This window comes from Odocoileus virginianus, chromosome 24 (assembly GCF_023699985.2).
Source record: "Odocoileus virginianus isolate 20LAN1187 ecotype Illinois chromosome 24, Ovbor_1.2, whole genome shotgun sequence".
Lineage (NCBI taxonomy): Eukaryota > Metazoa > Chordata > Mammalia > Artiodactyla > Cervidae > Odocoileus > Odocoileus virginianus.
Window position 1 is genome coordinate 51381132 of NC_069697.1, and position 15835 is coordinate 51396966.

The window sequence follows — 15835 nt, forward strand, 5'->3', positions numbered from 1 at the left end:
TCTGACCTGGGGGGCTGGGATAGGATGAGGAAGGTGGCTGGATTAACCCCTGCTTCTCTAGTTCCTGGTCATCACCCCTCCCCCAAGATAGTCACATTATAAAGCAGGGCTTTTTCTGATGCAGTTCCTTTATTATCAGGAAACAGTGTCATTATCAAATTCCTCCCTAAGTATATTTAGACTGTGTACAGCCCCAGCCCACCCCTCCCATCCCTGGGGCATCCCAGGGGGCTATGGCTCCTCCTCCAGACTTCCTGGTGGGGATGGCAACCCCTCAGGAAATGTGGATCTGTGGTCCCCCACTCCTTAAGCACTGGAGTTGAGGAACTGTGTCTCCCCAGGCAGGGATCCCAGTAACACACTCATGTTGCCCACAGCCATGTTGGGGGGTCCACAGGGAGGTGGGGTGTGTCCCGAGGTGTCCCTCTGATCTTGGGAAGGGGGAGGACTCAGCCCCTGGGCCTCATCCAGAATAGCCACGAAGTCCAGCTGCGTGTTGTCGAGATCAAGAGAGTCCAGAGGGTTACAAACCTGCCCTTCCGGAGGGGGGTACAAGGCAGGGCCCCCCCCCAGCCTGCCCACCTCAGGATGGCCGCAGCTGGGGTTGGTGCCCCCTGCTTTGAGGGGCCCATAGCAAGCTGGTAGTGGGGGCAGAACTCGGGGTGGCGCTGCTGCCCTATGGGAAGCCTTGTTGGCCCCTGCTGCAAGATTTTCATGGCATGAAGGGGTTGGATAGGAGCCCGGCTTGTGACTGGGCATATTAGGTGCAAAGCCAGGTCCATATGTGGCCACTGGGGCCTTGGCAGGGCTCGGGCTGACCTGGGGACCCCCCAGAAACTTGGGACTGTGATAGAGAGGTTCTTGGACCGGGGGGTCTCCCCTGCCCCCGCCCTCCCACAGCAGCTCCTGTTGAGACTGAACATAATTACACACAAGCTGCGCCTTGAGGTGTCCTGTCGAATGAGTGGGGGACTCGAAGTCCAGGCCGGGCCTGGCTTCTGAGGGCAGATAATCAGGAGGTGGCTGGGCGTAGGCACCTGACTGGGGATACTGGGGAGGGGGAGGCTGTGGGTAGTGGGAGAACAGAGGCTGTGCGCGTGGAGGCCCCTCGTTGGGGTGGGCATTGAGGCAGGGTGGCAGTCCTGCGGCGTCAGAACCTACTGGGCACCCCTGTTCTGGCTTCACGTGCACTTGTCCATAATGTTCAAGACGAGGACACTGGCTGTAGGCTCCAGCTGGAGCCTTGGGGCCTGAGTAGAGCCCAGAGTGGGAAGGGAACTCACTCCATGTTTCTGGGGTGGGTTCAGAATAGGAACCCTGCTGGGGACAGGGGTTGGGGCCATAGTTGGCGGGTGGACCAGGCCCAAGAGGCAGGGAGCCTGGCCCTCTAGCTCCATAAGGCTCAGCTGCTGCCGCCTCAGGCCCTCCACACCCCAGAGTGTCAGCAGGTGGGAAGTCCATATAGGGGTTCAGACCACTACCCATCATGGAGGTCCCAACCTCTGGCTCCTCCCGTAGCCCTCTGGTGTCCATGGAGACATTCTCAGTGATGCTGGGAGGCTGTGGTGAGTAGACAGAGGTTGGGAGTTGGGGATCGAAGTTCTGTCCTCCTCCTACCACTGTCGGGGGGTTGTGGACACAGCCCAAACTCTTGAACCGCTGGACTCTGGCTGGGGCAGGGCGGTCAACGGACCGCGCTGGGTCACTGGCCCTCCGGGCGACCCCTGCGTTGGGGTTGTATCCTGGATACTCAGCTCGGCTTCTCCAGGGAGGTGCAGGAAGCCCCCCCGTCCGATCCAGGCTGGCTGCTGCAGTGGGTGGGGTACCGCCTCCCCTGGCCGAAGCATATCTGGCCCGGAGCAGGTAGTGCTGGGCAGGCGTGAGGCCAGGCAGAGAGGGTGCCCCATTCTCTGGTGGGGAGCCAGGGGGGAAAGGGGAGGCAAGAGAGGAGCGGCGGCTGACAGTGTAGGCTGAGCTGACACTGCTGGAGCTGCTGCTGCGGCGGTCAAGAGATACTGGGGGGCCCAGGCGGCGAGAGCCAGGAGTGCCTGCAAGAAAAGACAGGCTGGCCAGGGAGCCCTCTGCATTTCACCCTGCCTCCCCCAAGGGGAAGCCTCGTCCTGGAATTCCAGGGAAGGCTCCTTAACTCTAACCACCCAGCTCTCTGCCCTCTTTCTCCCGTTCCCTTTCTGCTTCTGGGTCCCCCGGGATTCGGGGTCGCTGCGAACAGTCCTACAGGTTGTGCACTGCACAACCATAGGGGACAACATTCAAAAGACAACAACTTTCTGATAGATGGAAGAAAAGTATCTTGAGGAAAGGGGACGTTTTTCTAATGGTACAGCAGCCCTGAAAGGTGAAGTCTTCCTTCCATTCTCAGAGAAGGGCCAGATCTTAGCCCTGCAACCACGCCCCACACCCATCACTCACCGGTGTGGGGCAAGCTGGGCAGTTTCAGGCCCCGGGGCCCCATCGGCCGGAACTGATGTAGCTGGTCCAGCCTGAGGTTCTCAAGGCGGCGAAGGGTAGACAGCCCAGTTCCCGCAAGGCAAGGCCCCTCGTCCAAGCTGGACAGGTCCTCCGTGCTGCCCGCTGCGTTCCCCGCCATCTCCACACCACTGTCTGTATTGGCCGCGCTGCCTGCTGGGGAGTGGTCACTGCTGCAGGACGACTGGGCCCCGGGGCTCGGCTGCGGCTTCTGTGGGGAGGAGGAAGGCTGAAGGTGGCGCCCCTGCCCCTCCCCGCGGCTCCTGCACTTGGCGACCAGAGCCTGTGTCCTGGGACTGCTTACAGGCGCAGAGAGGGCGGATCCCGTGAAAGACAGGGGTGGATGAGGGGAAAGCTGCTGATGAAAAGAACCTAGACTACCTAAACTCCAATCTGTGCTCTATGACCCTGGACAATTTTTCTGGGTTTCTTCATCTGAAAGTGACAAGATTAAGTTCCTTTGTCATGAAGTTGTTTGGAGGCGTACCTGGAATTATACTGGTACAAGGCTTAAAATAATACAATAATTCCTCTGTGAGCTTGTTGGACCCAGGCACTAATGAACTCCAGTAAAATCCCTAGATCTGAGGTAGCCTAAGGAGCAACACTCGGCTAAGGGACCAGCCACAGAAGAGAGACGAGCACAGACGGAGATGGGCCAGTGGGAAGGGGCTGGGGAGATGCGGGCAGGGAGGCAGGGCTCGGCCTCACCGTGGCGCCCTCCGGCACCGCCAGCCTGCTGTCCTCCCTGACGGGGCCGCCGTCCCGCTCCCTCTTGGGCTCCACCGAGGACGGAGCCGGTGCCCGGGGCAGGGGGCCGTCCCCGCGGTGCCGCTTCGTCACGTGGGCATCAGGGCCGTGCACTGTCTTGACATGCTTCCTGAGCGAGCTGGGATCTGTGTAGCGTTTGGTGCAGCCAGGCAGCTTACACACGTAGGGCTTCTGTTGAGTGGAGAGTGAAGACCGCAGGCAAGAAGGATCAAATCGGGACAATGCAGAAGAAATGGGGAAAAGCGGTGGCGTTAAGTGAAGACCAGGGGACTCGGGGAGGAACGCATCGCACCCAAGGAAGGAAGGAGAGTAGGGCCCTTGGAGGAAAGGATGAAAGGATCAAGGGGAAGATGAGAACAGACAGGCCTGGGAAAGGGGAGGGGATGAACCCAGGGCTGTGAGGCCTCATAAGTTCAGGGGGTTGAAGGTACCCTAGTTAGAATGGGTCTGTTTTAGCTTAGCCCTTTGACGGGTTAGAGGTGGGGGAGGGATGGTAAGTGGAAATTCTTGGTCTCAGAAAGACGTTCTCCAGGGGAATTATACGGGTGGAGGGGAACTCACCTCTGTGAAGTGGGTGCTGGGCTAGGGGATTTCTTACGGGGGACGCTCCCCAGTAGGTGGCGTCTGTAAGTGGGGGGAGGGCCTCTGGAGTGGGGCATTCACCTCATTGGAGTGGGTCCGATTCTGGTGCTTGGCTCGGTCGCTGGCGTTGCTGAAGGCTTTGCTGCAGCCCTCGTGCTCACACATGTATGGCTTCTCACCAGTGTGTGACCGCAGGTGCGTCTTCAGGTTCTCCAGGCGTGAGTATGACTTCCGGCACCCCTCAAACTAGGGGACATGGGGTCAGAGGATGTCCCTCAGACAGAAGGACATGGAGGTTAGCGGAACCCTGAACCTCAAAAGGGACGTACATCAGAAAATAGAACTCAAGCATGGGACTCCCCTGGTGGTCCAGTGACCAAAACTCTGCTTCTAATGCAGGGGACTTGAGTTCAGTCCTGGTTGGGGAACTAAGATCCCACATGCTGTGCAGTGCTGGGGAGGAGGGGGAGATGGGAGAGCGCTGGGCCTGTAGAATTCCCGAAATTCAGGGACAAGGGCAGGCAAGAGCTGAGGGGACAGGAGTAGCTGGAGGCACTCTGTCTGCAGGGATGTGGCGATGAGGCAGCGAGCGCTCTGGGTCCAGTCCCTGCCCGGGGATCCCAGCCTGTGTTACGACGGGGCCGTCCTGCGTGTGTGCCCCCTCCGGCCAGGGCTTCTGCAGTAAGCCAAGTTGCGAGCACAGTGCCTAGGTCCACCGTACAGTCTGGTGCCCACAAAAATGTTTTAATCTCTTTTAAAAACAAGGCGGGGGGGTAGCTTTTTAGGTCCAAGAAAGTGCTCTAAACATGTAACGTCAATATGTTCATCTTTATACCAATGCAGTCAATAAAACACAATTTTTAAATGTTTGTTTGTGGAGGAAGGGACCTATGATGGCAGAAGTCAGACTGGCCCCGGCCTCGGTGGGGAGCCCTGATCTGGGAAGCGACCCTGAGCCTGGGGAGGGGTGCCTCACCGTGCACTTATGTGGCTTCTCGCCCGTGTGTCTGCGCATGTGCACCACCAGCATGTACTGGGCTTTGAAGGGCCTCAGCTCCCTGGAGCAGCCCCCCCAATGGCACACGAACTCCTTCCGCTCTCCATGGATGTGCTCACTGTTGATGTGCTGAGGGAGAAGACGCAGAGGCTCTCCGAGGTTCCCCATGCCCCTGAGATCCAGAACAGACCTTCTCTCGACCTCCCCACCCCACCATATCCCGCCATGACTTCCTGTCACGGGGAAAGAAAAGGCAGGAAGACGATCAGAGCCCACATCTCCGTTCCTCCAAGTTTCTAAACAGCTGCAGCTCCTCTGAGTTTCTGCCTACCCACTGGATATTCCGTCGTTGACCCCCTGCCCTTAGCCTGACTCCACCATGTCCCACCCAGAATGTCCTACAGGCTCCAGCAGCATTCCCGTTACCCCCGGCACTCACATGCACCAGCTGCTCCTGGGAGTCGAATTCCTGACTGCAGCCATCCCAGCGACAGTCAGTCTCATACACAGAGTCAGGCTCAGGCTTCTCTTCTCTCTCCAGGTCCTCCCGCCCATCCAGCATCCCCAGCAGTGGATCCTAGGGTAGGAGAGAAAACCCCAGGGTCACCTGGTGACAGCTTTTGTTTCGATCAGGTTCCAGAGGTAAAGCTCCCCGCTCTCCATTACCTGTGTGCTCATGGAGTTGGGACTGGACATATCACCTTCCAAGGGCTCCTCCGGGCACTTGTTAACCAGCACACCCAGCTCAGACTTCAGCTTTCCCAAAGGAAGGTGAGGATGACGAAGGCAGAAGTGGGAGGGAGGAAGAGGGACCCCAGCCAAGTCTTCCAGCCCTGAGTGTCCCACCCTAGCAGCTGCAACCCCTGAGTTTGACTTCCTCCTTAGACTGCACTGGTGAATGGGGTGAGCAAAAGGTGGGATCTCACTTGGAAGAGACTGACTGAACCTCAAGGAGTTAACCCCCAGCACTCATACTCCTTTATTTTTCTGGCACTGAAAACCTTTACATCCTCTATTCTTCCTTCGCCTTTCCTCTAAAAAAAAAAAAAGCCCACCACCCATCCACCCTGAACTGAGGGAAATCAGGTGATCCTCACCTGGCAAGTTGGGAGGGGTCCCCGGGACTGAGGATGCGGCATCATCCCACCTTGCGTGGGGTCATGGGGACCACAGGGCTGGACCCCAAAAGAAGGCGAGGTCCCTTTCTGGTGGTTCATCTGGGGTGAGAATCCCAGAGATGGGCTGTGGAGGAGGAGGAGGAGAGGCAATTACTTAGGACTGTCATCTCAGAAAGCCTTAGGAGTTCCTGGGCTCTTTGGAAGGTTTCTGGAAGACTGTGGGAAGTGGTGGAGGCAGCCCAGGGGAAGTACTGAGGAGGACTTCCACACCTTTGAAACGATAAGGATTCAAAGAGGATCGGTGGTTTGGAGGGCTTTGAGGCTTCTAATGGGGTTTGGCAGGGTCTTAGGGGCCTCTTAGCTCGAGGCTGTCTGCACCTCATGGTGCCGATGGAGAGGTGACCATAGGAACCCCCCGGAGAAGCACAGCGTGAGTTGATGAAGGCCACGAGGGAGCTGGGCGAGGTGCGGATAACTGTCTGAAGGTCCAGGCTGGCATCCGACAGTGGTGAGATGGAGAGTGCCCGCTTCTTGGTCAATTTGACTGCACTCCGGGGAGGAGGAAACAGTGGCGCTGGGGCAGGAAATAGGGGAGGCAGATACGGTAAAGGAGTAGGCCCCTCATGCATCCAACCCATGAGGACTGACTCTCAGCAAAAAGAAATAACACTAGACTGTGTCCTGTTGACCTCATCTGTGACCTCCTGATCATGCTCTGACTCCTTGATCCCATCTCCAGGCATTTCCTCTTCCAAGGTAGATCCCCTGCCCTCCAACTTTCTTCCTCAGGACAGATCCCAAAGGGGCAGAAAGGGAAGACAGGTTGCCTGAGGCCTCACCCTCCGCGCAGCTGTTGGCATCTCTGGCTGGCCCATAACTGTGGGGGCCGGGCATGCGGGTGGTCTGATGACAGAAGGGCAGACCTGGCAGTCGTAGGAAAGAGATACAGCTGGACTGGGGCACGGGAATGAAGGACGCACACAGTCCATCTTGAAACCCCAAGTAAGGCCCAATCCCATGTGGCATGGGACCTCAAGTCTTCTTGTATATGGGGAACTGGAATGGGATAGAAGAGGGAGCCCTGGGGCTGGGTGAGAGATCTGCCAGTGGTCAAGGTCCAGGGACTGGTGTGTGTACTGACCTTCTGTCCCCATGCCAGGGCCCCCCTGACTGGGGAGGGGCCGCAGACAACAGGGCTCGCCATAGCTCCTGACTGGTGGAGGGGTCATCGAGTTGAACATGGTGTCTCAGAGGAGAGTGTGGGGGTCACTGCAGGAGGGCAAGGGAGACCTGCAAGTCACAAGGGCAGGAGGGAAATACGGAAGGTCAGGTAAGGCACTCGGGCCCGGAAGCCGGGGCAGATGACCTCCGAGACATCTGCCATGGGGAATCAGGTGGACACGAGCATTGCTCAGCCACGGAGGTTAAGGAGAGAAGTCCCACTGAGACAGAGGCAGCCCTGGAGGTCTTTTTAGGAACTGGGGAGGAGCTATGCCTGGATGGAGAGCGTGTGTGAGCGTGTTGGGGGAGTGCTGTGGACTAAAATTGTGACTAGGAGTTTCGAGTGCTTTTTATACCCCGGGTCCTGTTTCTTCTGACCACGGGGCCAGCCCTCAGGGATGGGATGGGGAACTCAGGAGGAGTGACTGACCTCAAGCTCCGGGCTGGCTGATCAGCCTGGGCCGCTCTGCCTCTCCATCCGTTGCCCGCGGACAGCCGGTCTACAACCTCTCCCGTGTCCAGCAGAGGGAGCCCTCGCCACAGCCCAGGCAGGCTCGCGGGGCCAGGAGAGAGCTAGGAGATCTGCCCTTCGCTCCGTGAGGCGGAAAGCTGCGTGCGGAAGGGGAGCGAGTTTCTGAGGAGAGCCTCCCAGGTCTGCTGGTGCAAGGATGGAAGCTGGTGTTACTCAGGGGGGTTTCAGTCTGGGCGCTGGCCTAGCTCTTCAGGTGTGTTTTGGAGCAACAGGAAAGGAACTTTGAGGCAAAGCTTTGGGAGAATAAGCACACACATGCGTGGGCGCACTCACACACAAGTCATCATCCGTTAGAGAGCGGAGAGGTAGTGCGGGAGAGGGTGCCGCTGTCCACTTCTCTCCTCGGGCTCCGGATTCTGCTCCACCCCGGGTTTTCCGGTCTCCCGGGAGTGAGGGTGGGGTGGGGCGGGGTAGGGTGGAGAACGGCCGGGAGCAGGCCGGCCGGCGCGGTGGGTGATCCCGGGATGCTGGGATTTAGGGTGAGGGCGGGGTAAGATGGGGAGCGGAACCCGGACCCCAGGACCCAGCCGATCCCCGCAGCCTGGGCTGTACCCTTCCTAACTCCTCCTTTACTAGCGGAGATCCGGGTCCAGCAACCAAGACCTCCCAACTCGACCTTGGCATTACGTGGGGGTGGGGGTGGGGGCCACAGCTGGCTGGCAGCTGGATGAGGGGACACTTCTCCCGCCTCCTTCCTCTATGACTCATCCAAGGAGGCGGGGGCTAGCAAACGACCCCCCAAATCTAAAGCGACTCCCCCAAACATGCCTACCCAGTCATCTTTCAGCCCCCATGTCCAGCCACAAGGGAACCGAGATGGAAATGGGGCGATATCCCTCCTCACCCACGCGTGCCACAGCCCACCCACGTCTCCCCTTCACACTGGCGAAAGGAATATTTCGCTAACTTTTCCAGCTACAGAAAATGAAGGTTTTCTCGGGTGTGGATGAGAGCGCAGGATGGAGCAGAAAGCTCTAGGGTTCCCTTGCTGGAGCCCTGAATCATCTTCTGTGTCTCCCAGTTTTCCAGAGTCCCCCCTTGCACCCCCGCTCCCCAACTCCCAGGAGCCGGCCCCGCCCCCTTCTCCCGGTCCCGCCTTCCCCGCCCCCGTGCCTCCTCGGCCCACCCAAGTCGCCGCCGCAGGCTCTGGCTGCAGACGGCTCCGCTTCCCCCGCCCGCCCCGGGAGCCTAGTCGGACGAGCCGCGGCGGAGGTGGGGGGGGGGGGGGGTTGGATTGAGAGGCGGGACACATTCTTCCCTCCTCTCCACGGTGTATCCAGAGAGCAGGCTTTGGCGCCCGTGGCGGAGGTGGGGGGGGCACTGTTGGAGAATGGGAGTCCCCTTGGTGGGTGGAAAAGAAGAATCCAGAAACTATACGGAGAGAAAGTGACTAGGGTAAATAAAATAAGGTGTGTCTGGCGAGGGGGAGGGGCCAGGACACCTTAGGTTCCCGGGTATCCCCGCTGGCTTCCTAAGGGTTAACCCCTCCAGACCCCCGGGAACCCCCTAGTGACGTCAAGGGCGGGGTCTATACTCCCTGGTAGGGGATGCCTGGGAGATAATGGGGGGGGGGTATCTCGACCCCGCCTCCAAGGAAAACCAACCTTGTGCTGGCCCTTCCAAGTTCCCCCTGGGAAACTGTCCGGCCTTCTCCCGCTACTGGACCGTAAGGACCTAGCCTATGAAGACCCCAGTCCTCCAGCGCCCGAAAACCTTCAGTCCGCAGTCTATGGGCTTCCCTTTCGCTAATCCTGTCCCCAAAGCTAGGTGCCCAGGGCGGATTGTTTCGGGGTCACGGGGCCTGAAAGAGGCTTCAGAGCGGGGAGCAAGGGCAGGCAGGGTGGTCTGGGCCAGAGGAGGGGCCTCAGTCCCCAGCTCCCGTTGGGAGGGGGGCCAACGGAGATGCACAGTCAGGCAGCGGCCAGTGGTCCCGCCCCGTCCCAGTAGGGGTCTCCCGGTGGCTGCCCTCGGCTGCCCCGGTGGTCCTGAGGTCAGAGGGTCAGGACCAGGTCTCCTCTGCTCCTCCTTAGCACCCTGCCTGCAGCCCTTGGGACCCAGGAGTCCACATTCCTTGGAGAATCTTTCTCGGGCCTAAACTAGAGACTGACTGCCCCCGTCCCCTTCGGACCCCAGAAGACAATTCCTTCCCCTCAAAACACGTGCACCAGCAAGCCCATCTGTCACAAGACCGGTCAGAGGTTCAAGCCCAGCCGCCCCCCGTGGTCCTGTCGCTCACACAGCCCATCTGGGACTCTGTCCAGAGCTGTCCCCTCCTTTCAGAAACTCTGATGTCTTCCTGCCCAGCGCTCATAGGCACACCTGGGGTTCGCTCTCTACCACGCAGACCTCCAGCTAACCGTCCTCTCAACTTCTTCATCCCAACCTCATTAAAATGAAATGTTTCTAATATATGGGAGAGGCGGAGACAGACAAAGAGACCCACGGTCGTCTGAGACAGAGACACACAGACTGTCAGAAGGAAAAAAGATAGAGAAAGGCAGATACATTTGAAAAAATTCTCCAAACTTTCCAGTATTTTATCCCAGACTCTGCCACCTCTATCTAGCCTCTGCGCCGCGGGTCTCCCCCTCGGCCGGGCAGAGTCCCTCGCAAGTAGAGCATCCCCTGAGGTCCCTTCCCCCACCGCTCCCAGGTGGTCCCCCGCCTGCCCCCCTTCTCACCTCCGTCTGGGCGCAGGGCTCGGGATGCGCGGTCCAGAGCTGGAGTCTGGGCTGGGGGGTGTGCGGTGGGGAGGGGGGGCGGACAGGGCTACAGCGACGCAGCCTCGGGGCCACCCCCACCCCCCCAACCTGGCCCCCAGCCCTCCCGCCGGCCCAGCCCGCCGGGCCGCGAGCCGGGACCACCCGTGAGAAGCGCAAACTTTTTTTTTCCCTTTTGCAAAAACTTTTTCTCGCTCTAGCCGCTGGCGCGCCGCCGCTCTTCCCGTTCGCCCCTCACCTCCCTCCCACGTCCCTCCCTCTTGCAGTTCTGGAGGATGAGGCGGGGTAGCTGGGAGCAAGAGAGGGGGTGCCGGGCTTATTGCACCCCTAGGACCCCCAGGATCCTCCCCCTCCCTTGAGGGACCCTACACTGCCTACCGCCCCCCCCCCCCCCCCCCCCCCCCCGCTGAACACGCTGCTGGTAGTGGGTGGTAAATCCCGGCCTGGATCCCTGGATCGGCTGCCCACCAAGAGGTCCTGAATCAGAGCCAGAAAAAACAAATTGAGAAATAGATTGGGGGGCGGAGGGAATGACCAAAAAACTCACCCGGGAAAAAGAACATTGGAAGTAGGATCGTCGACTTTAGTTGGTGCTAACTGGGCATTCCACAATCCTGCAGTTTTTCTGCCGGCCTCAGCCTTTGGACGGAACATGAGGGGGTCGGCACAGAGTTGGGTTGGGAGCCCTGGGCGGAAGGTAAGGGGTCCAGGCAGCACACAGGAGCAGCGGCTGCGGCACTGGGTGTAGGGCAGGGTTTGTGTGCACAACGTTACTAAGGGACTCTGAGACCGAAGACGTTCCCCGAGAACTCCTGCTTTTCTTCGCCTCGAAGTTCAGGAGGCTGGGCCACCTCTGCACCTCTACGCTGCCCGCGCTCTTGCTGCTCCGCAAAGCGGCCTGCTCCCTCTGCTGGTCCTTCTGGCACATGACACCTTCTCCGAGTCTGGTTGGAGGCAGAGGAGAACGGGGGAGGCTTAGATCCCCCCACCAAAGCCCAGCTGGGAGCCCATGGAGGGGTCATATAAGCCCAAAGAAACAGAGGGCGACACTGGCAGAGCCTCCTGCTGCGGAGTGGTGGGGTCTGATAGGGGAGTGCCCTTTCTTTAGGACTTGTGTTGCCATGGTTACCGGATGCAGGGGAAGGGGCAGCTATTTTAGTCTCTCTGAGTTTTCTTTAGGAGAAAGGGGAGAAGACATGGGTGGGGGGAAGGAGCCTCTTTCTTCTCCATCACCCCTCAGATAGGCCTCCCACATCTTAGTTCTGCTTCCAAGAACCACCCCTCCTTGGGTTTGGAGGGTCAGTTAGTTAACTGTTCAGTCTGAGGGTCAAGGGGAAAGCTGAAACTAGGCAGGGGTCTGAGGCCTGACAAATATGTGTAGTAACTGTGGGAGGACAGATAAGGAGCCCTATTTTAACCTCCCTCCCCCACATGACTTTGACCCAGACACCAGTTAAACCCAGAGGGTCAGGCAAGATCAATGATGACTGGACGAGGGACCACGCGATGTTCCTTGCAGTGGAGTTCTTTCAGAGAACACTGCTTTCTCCTCCCCATCCAAGGCTCTAGACCAGCGATTCTCAAACAGTTTGCTTTCAATATCCCTTTGCACTCTTAAAAACTATTGAGATTTTGTTTATGTGTTTGTATCAACTTACCATGCTAGACATTAAAACTGGAAAAAAAAAAAAGCTGTAACCCAAGAATACACAAGCACACACCCCATTAACAAAGATGTCAGGAAGATGATGTAATCACATGTGCTATAGCTTCTGGAAAACTCCACTCTAGACTACTGAGATGTTGAAAATGAAAAGGCAAGTACCATCTTAATTTCATTGTGGAAATAGTCTTGACCATGTGAATGGGTCTCAGGGACCTCCTGGGAGTTCCACACTCTGAGAACCATTGTTGTGTACCATCATCCCAGCCCTTCATGATTCACACTTGTTGATGTTTTTTCCTTCATTTTTATTAGGAAAGTATAAACATTTGCCTCCCCGATGGGTCCTGACCCAGAGAAAAACCAGAAAACTTCTCAGGCTTAGCGCCACTCTCTCTGGACTCCCATTTCTGGGGCTTTCCTAAACACCTCCCCTCGCCCCTTGCCCAGGTCCCTGCTGCGCCTGCCTTCTAGCACTTCCACAGCCACCGCCCTTGGCCAGACCGCCTCCCCCATCCCAAGGCTGCTGGGCTCTTGGTTGCTTCTTCCGTCCCTTGCTTGAGGACCTTCTCTTCTCTGGAGAGGCTGAGGGATTTTTCCCTGCCTCTCCTTCCCACACTTCCTCCCGTCTTCTCGGACAGCTTAGGGCAGGAACTCACGCTTTCTGGATAGACTCCTTTATAGGACACACTTTCCCCATCTCCCCCACATATCAACCAGCCTGAAATGGGCCAGAGACTGGACACAGAAGTGCCCATTTGGGTCTCAGAGGGGTCAATCCAGTCATACTGCCAGATGACCCATGGGGTGGAGGTGAAGGTGAGGAACCTGATGCCTCCAGCCACAGAGGCCCTCTGCCTGGGGACCCTAGGTTGATCTCTTCACTGCGGACCCCCAGGTCCTCTTGCTAGCTGCAGCCACAGGCCTCTACCACCATATCTGGCACATCTGTCTTGACCACGTTGCCGTCACGGTCGAGGTAGAGGAGAGAGAGAGGCCTTCGGGCAGTAGGGACACAGCAGGAAGTACCCAAGGGCCAGGGGCTGTTGGCCTTGAGGAGGCTGAAGACAGCAGAATGGAAGGAGGCGGCGATGCCGGGGCTGCCAGCCAGGTGGGGGGGACACTGGCCTCCGCAGTAATTCAGCCGGTACCCCTCGGGCTGCAGGATCCAGTCCCGCCACCCCAGCTCCCGGAAGTCTACGTAATGCTCTCGCCGACAGCACAAGGGGGTCGCAGGCTCGCAGCTGGGGGTCCTCCTCCTGGCGCGGCCTGCCCCAGGCCATTTGGGCCGGGTCTTAAGTTCTAGGAAGGGCCGTTGCTCTCCTGCCATGTCCAGGAGCTGTGGGGCGACAGTGCAGTTGCCTTCTAGGGGACTGCAGGCCAGTCGGAGTTTCAAGACACCAGACTCCTCGCGCTTCAATCCGCTAGAGGGCAGAGTCAGGGCGTGCCAGCCTGGGGTTGTCAACCGGTGCTCAGCCAGAAGGACGCGGGACCCGCGGCCTCTCCTCCTGCCCCCCCATCGGAAAATCCTCAAGGAAAGAGGGCCGGGAAGGGTGGCGGGCACGGATAGCCACAGGCGAGCATGATACAGGTGGTGGGACCGAGGGGCGGACAGGTGGAAGGCGAGCGTGGAGCTGCAGGTGGCGGTGGAGGAGTCTGCCAGAAAGATGGAGACGGGATTGGAGAATGTGGGCGGAGGTGATGCTCTCCCCTGAGGCTCCCGAGAGCCCTGCCCACCGCGCTCCCCAGCTCCCACCTGCGGAAGAAGCAGGGACTCCGAGGCCAGTCCGGCTGCAGTTCCTCCTCTCCCTTCCAGACCCAGCTCCCTCTGCTCCTGCTGTCATTGTCACGCTCCCCTTCTGCGTCCCCTGCCCCATCAGCTCTCTGCCTGTCTCTCCCTCACCCACCTGTGAGGACAGCAAAGCTGATGACCTGCTCCCCATTCGCTGGAACCACTCTTCCCCGCTGCAGTCTCCGGAGGGCTCTGGTGAGCACCGCCTGCGGTGGAGGATGGGTCATCCGGGGCCGACTGGTCAGCTGGAGCCCCTCGAGGATTTGCTGCTTGGCCAGCTTGAGGACCAGAGCTCGCTCTGGGTGGGGTGCCAGCGCGGGGCCCCCACAGGAGGGACACGCAGACCCTGCCACCTGTGCCCACACCAGTGCCCACAGCAGCACCAGCTGGAGCTGGACACTGGGGAGCCCCATGGTCCTGGTGAATGGCCCGGGGTCAGGTCGGGGGCTCGGAGGGCCGGCGCTCCTCCGGTCTGGCTGCGTGGAGGCCAATGAGGAGGGCACGGCGGCTGCAGCCAGCAGTGCCACACCTACCCTTGGCCAAGGGTAGGGCCACCTGTCCTCTGTCGCCTGGAACTCAGGAAGGCAGACAGTGGATGGTCCAATGGGTAGCGATGTTCAGTGCAGTCTGCCAGTTCGATCCTCGCAGCTCACGTCTGGCTACTGACCGGGGCCTCTCTGGAGCCAGCAGCCTAGGGCTCCCTCACCTAGTGGTCAGCAGGCAGACCTACCCTCTGAGCCCCGGGATTGGCCAGCTGTGCTGCCCATCAGGCCCCTGCCGTGGGTGGAGGTTCCCCCCTGGAGCTCAGGTTTCACCATCTGGCCCTGGTCACGGAGCTTGAGGTAGGGGTGGGGGGGGGAGTGGGGGGCGATGTGGACACGTATGATGCAAGAAGGAGGAGGATTTCACAGGCTCAATCCCCAAGGTCTGGGGCTCGGGGGAGGGAGCTCCATGTGAGCAAGGTGGGAAGGTCACTTCCCCCCATACCTCCAGTCTAGCTCCTGGCCTCCACTGTTGCAGCAGTTTCCATGAGGCAGTTGGGAACCCCAGTGGTTATTTTTCTGGGCTAGAAGGAGAGCTCAGTTCTTTTTTACTTCTAGCAGTGGGGCTGGGGCAGGGGTGAGAGGCCGGGGGGCTGGCGGTAGGAATGGAGTCCTCTTGCCCAGGCCAAGGTGGCGTGTCATGGGGCACAGAAGTTACCTCCTGACCTTGCCTGTGCTGGCTGCCCAGAGTCCAGTTGGACCGGAGCACAACGTGGACGAGGGCTGGAGCCTGGGCGGCGGATGGCATGTCGCTGTGATGTCTGGGGAAACCTGGAGAGGTGGGGGTGGTGGTGATGCAATGTTACATCAGGGCAGAGTCCATCAAGGATGGCAGAAGGGCATGAGACTTGGAAGGGCCTGTCCCAGACACTGGTTCTCTTTCAGGGGACTCCAAGAGCTGCCTAGATTTGGGGTATCCTAGGAGTGGTGCCAGCCTCAGTTAATGGTGGTGGGACATGGGAGATTTATGGGCTTTTTAAGAACAAAACATGGCCAGTATAGCAAGCTGAGTCCCAACCCCAGCCTTCTTATCACACTCCTCACTGCCTTTAAATGGGAGGACCAAGGCCTCATGTCATCAGCCTTTCTCCTTATGCCCCAGTTTCTTCACGAAGCTTGGAGGAAGTGAGTGTGTTTTGGGAAATGGGCCCCTATTCCAGTTTGTTAGTCTCCTGGCTGTTCAGCCATTGGGGGCTCTCAAGAGAGACTGCTAGATTCTGGCACCGGGAAGAGAGGCGGCGCTTGGGGGCCGGGGCGCGGTACCGCCAGTGTCCGCCATGGGGCAGTGCTGAGCCGCTGGACGGCGGAGGACTCGGCGCTGACCAGCTCCCCAGGGAAGGGGCTGCTCTGCGTGGTGCGGGGATTCAGAGCGCTTGCTTCCCCGCCCCTCGCTCTGGGGACCCTGCCTCC

At 59.2% G+C, this 15835-nt stretch overlaps 2 protein-coding genes across 2 annotated transcripts; both read right to left on the reverse strand.

Annotated features, from left to right (window-relative positions):
- Window positions 1–110: 110 nt before the first annotated feature.
- Window positions 111–10736, reverse strand: GLI1 (GLI family zinc finger 1). The gene is made up of 14 exons (XM_020878449.2): window positions 10390–10736; window positions 7982–8175; window positions 7607–7830; window positions 7097–7245; window positions 6795–6878; window positions 6334–6529; window positions 5935–6079; window positions 5504–5593; window positions 5277–5414; window positions 4817–4966; window positions 3922–4086; window positions 3199–3429; window positions 2431–2698; window positions 111–2048 (listed from the first exon to the last, which is right to left on the reverse strand). The coding sequence occupies exons 4-14, from the start codon at window positions 7194–7196 to the stop codon at window positions 307–309; spliced, it is 3309 nt and encodes a 1102-aa protein (XP_020734108.2). The 5' UTR covers window positions 7197–7245; window positions 7607–7830; window positions 7982–8175; window positions 10390–10736; the 3' UTR covers window positions 111–306.
- A 1639-nt stretch (window positions 10737–12375) lies between these two features.
- Window positions 12376–15346, reverse strand: INHBE (inhibin subunit beta E). The gene is made up of 2 exons (XM_020878408.2): window positions 13999–15346; window positions 12376–13747 (listed from the first exon to the last, which is right to left on the reverse strand). Exons 1-2 carry the CDS (start codon window positions 14294–14296, stop codon window positions 12999–13001), a joined length of 1047 nt encoding a protein of 348 aa, XP_020734067.1. The 5' UTR covers window positions 14297–15346; the 3' UTR covers window positions 12376–12998.
- Between the last annotated feature and the right edge of the window lie 489 nt (window positions 15347–15835).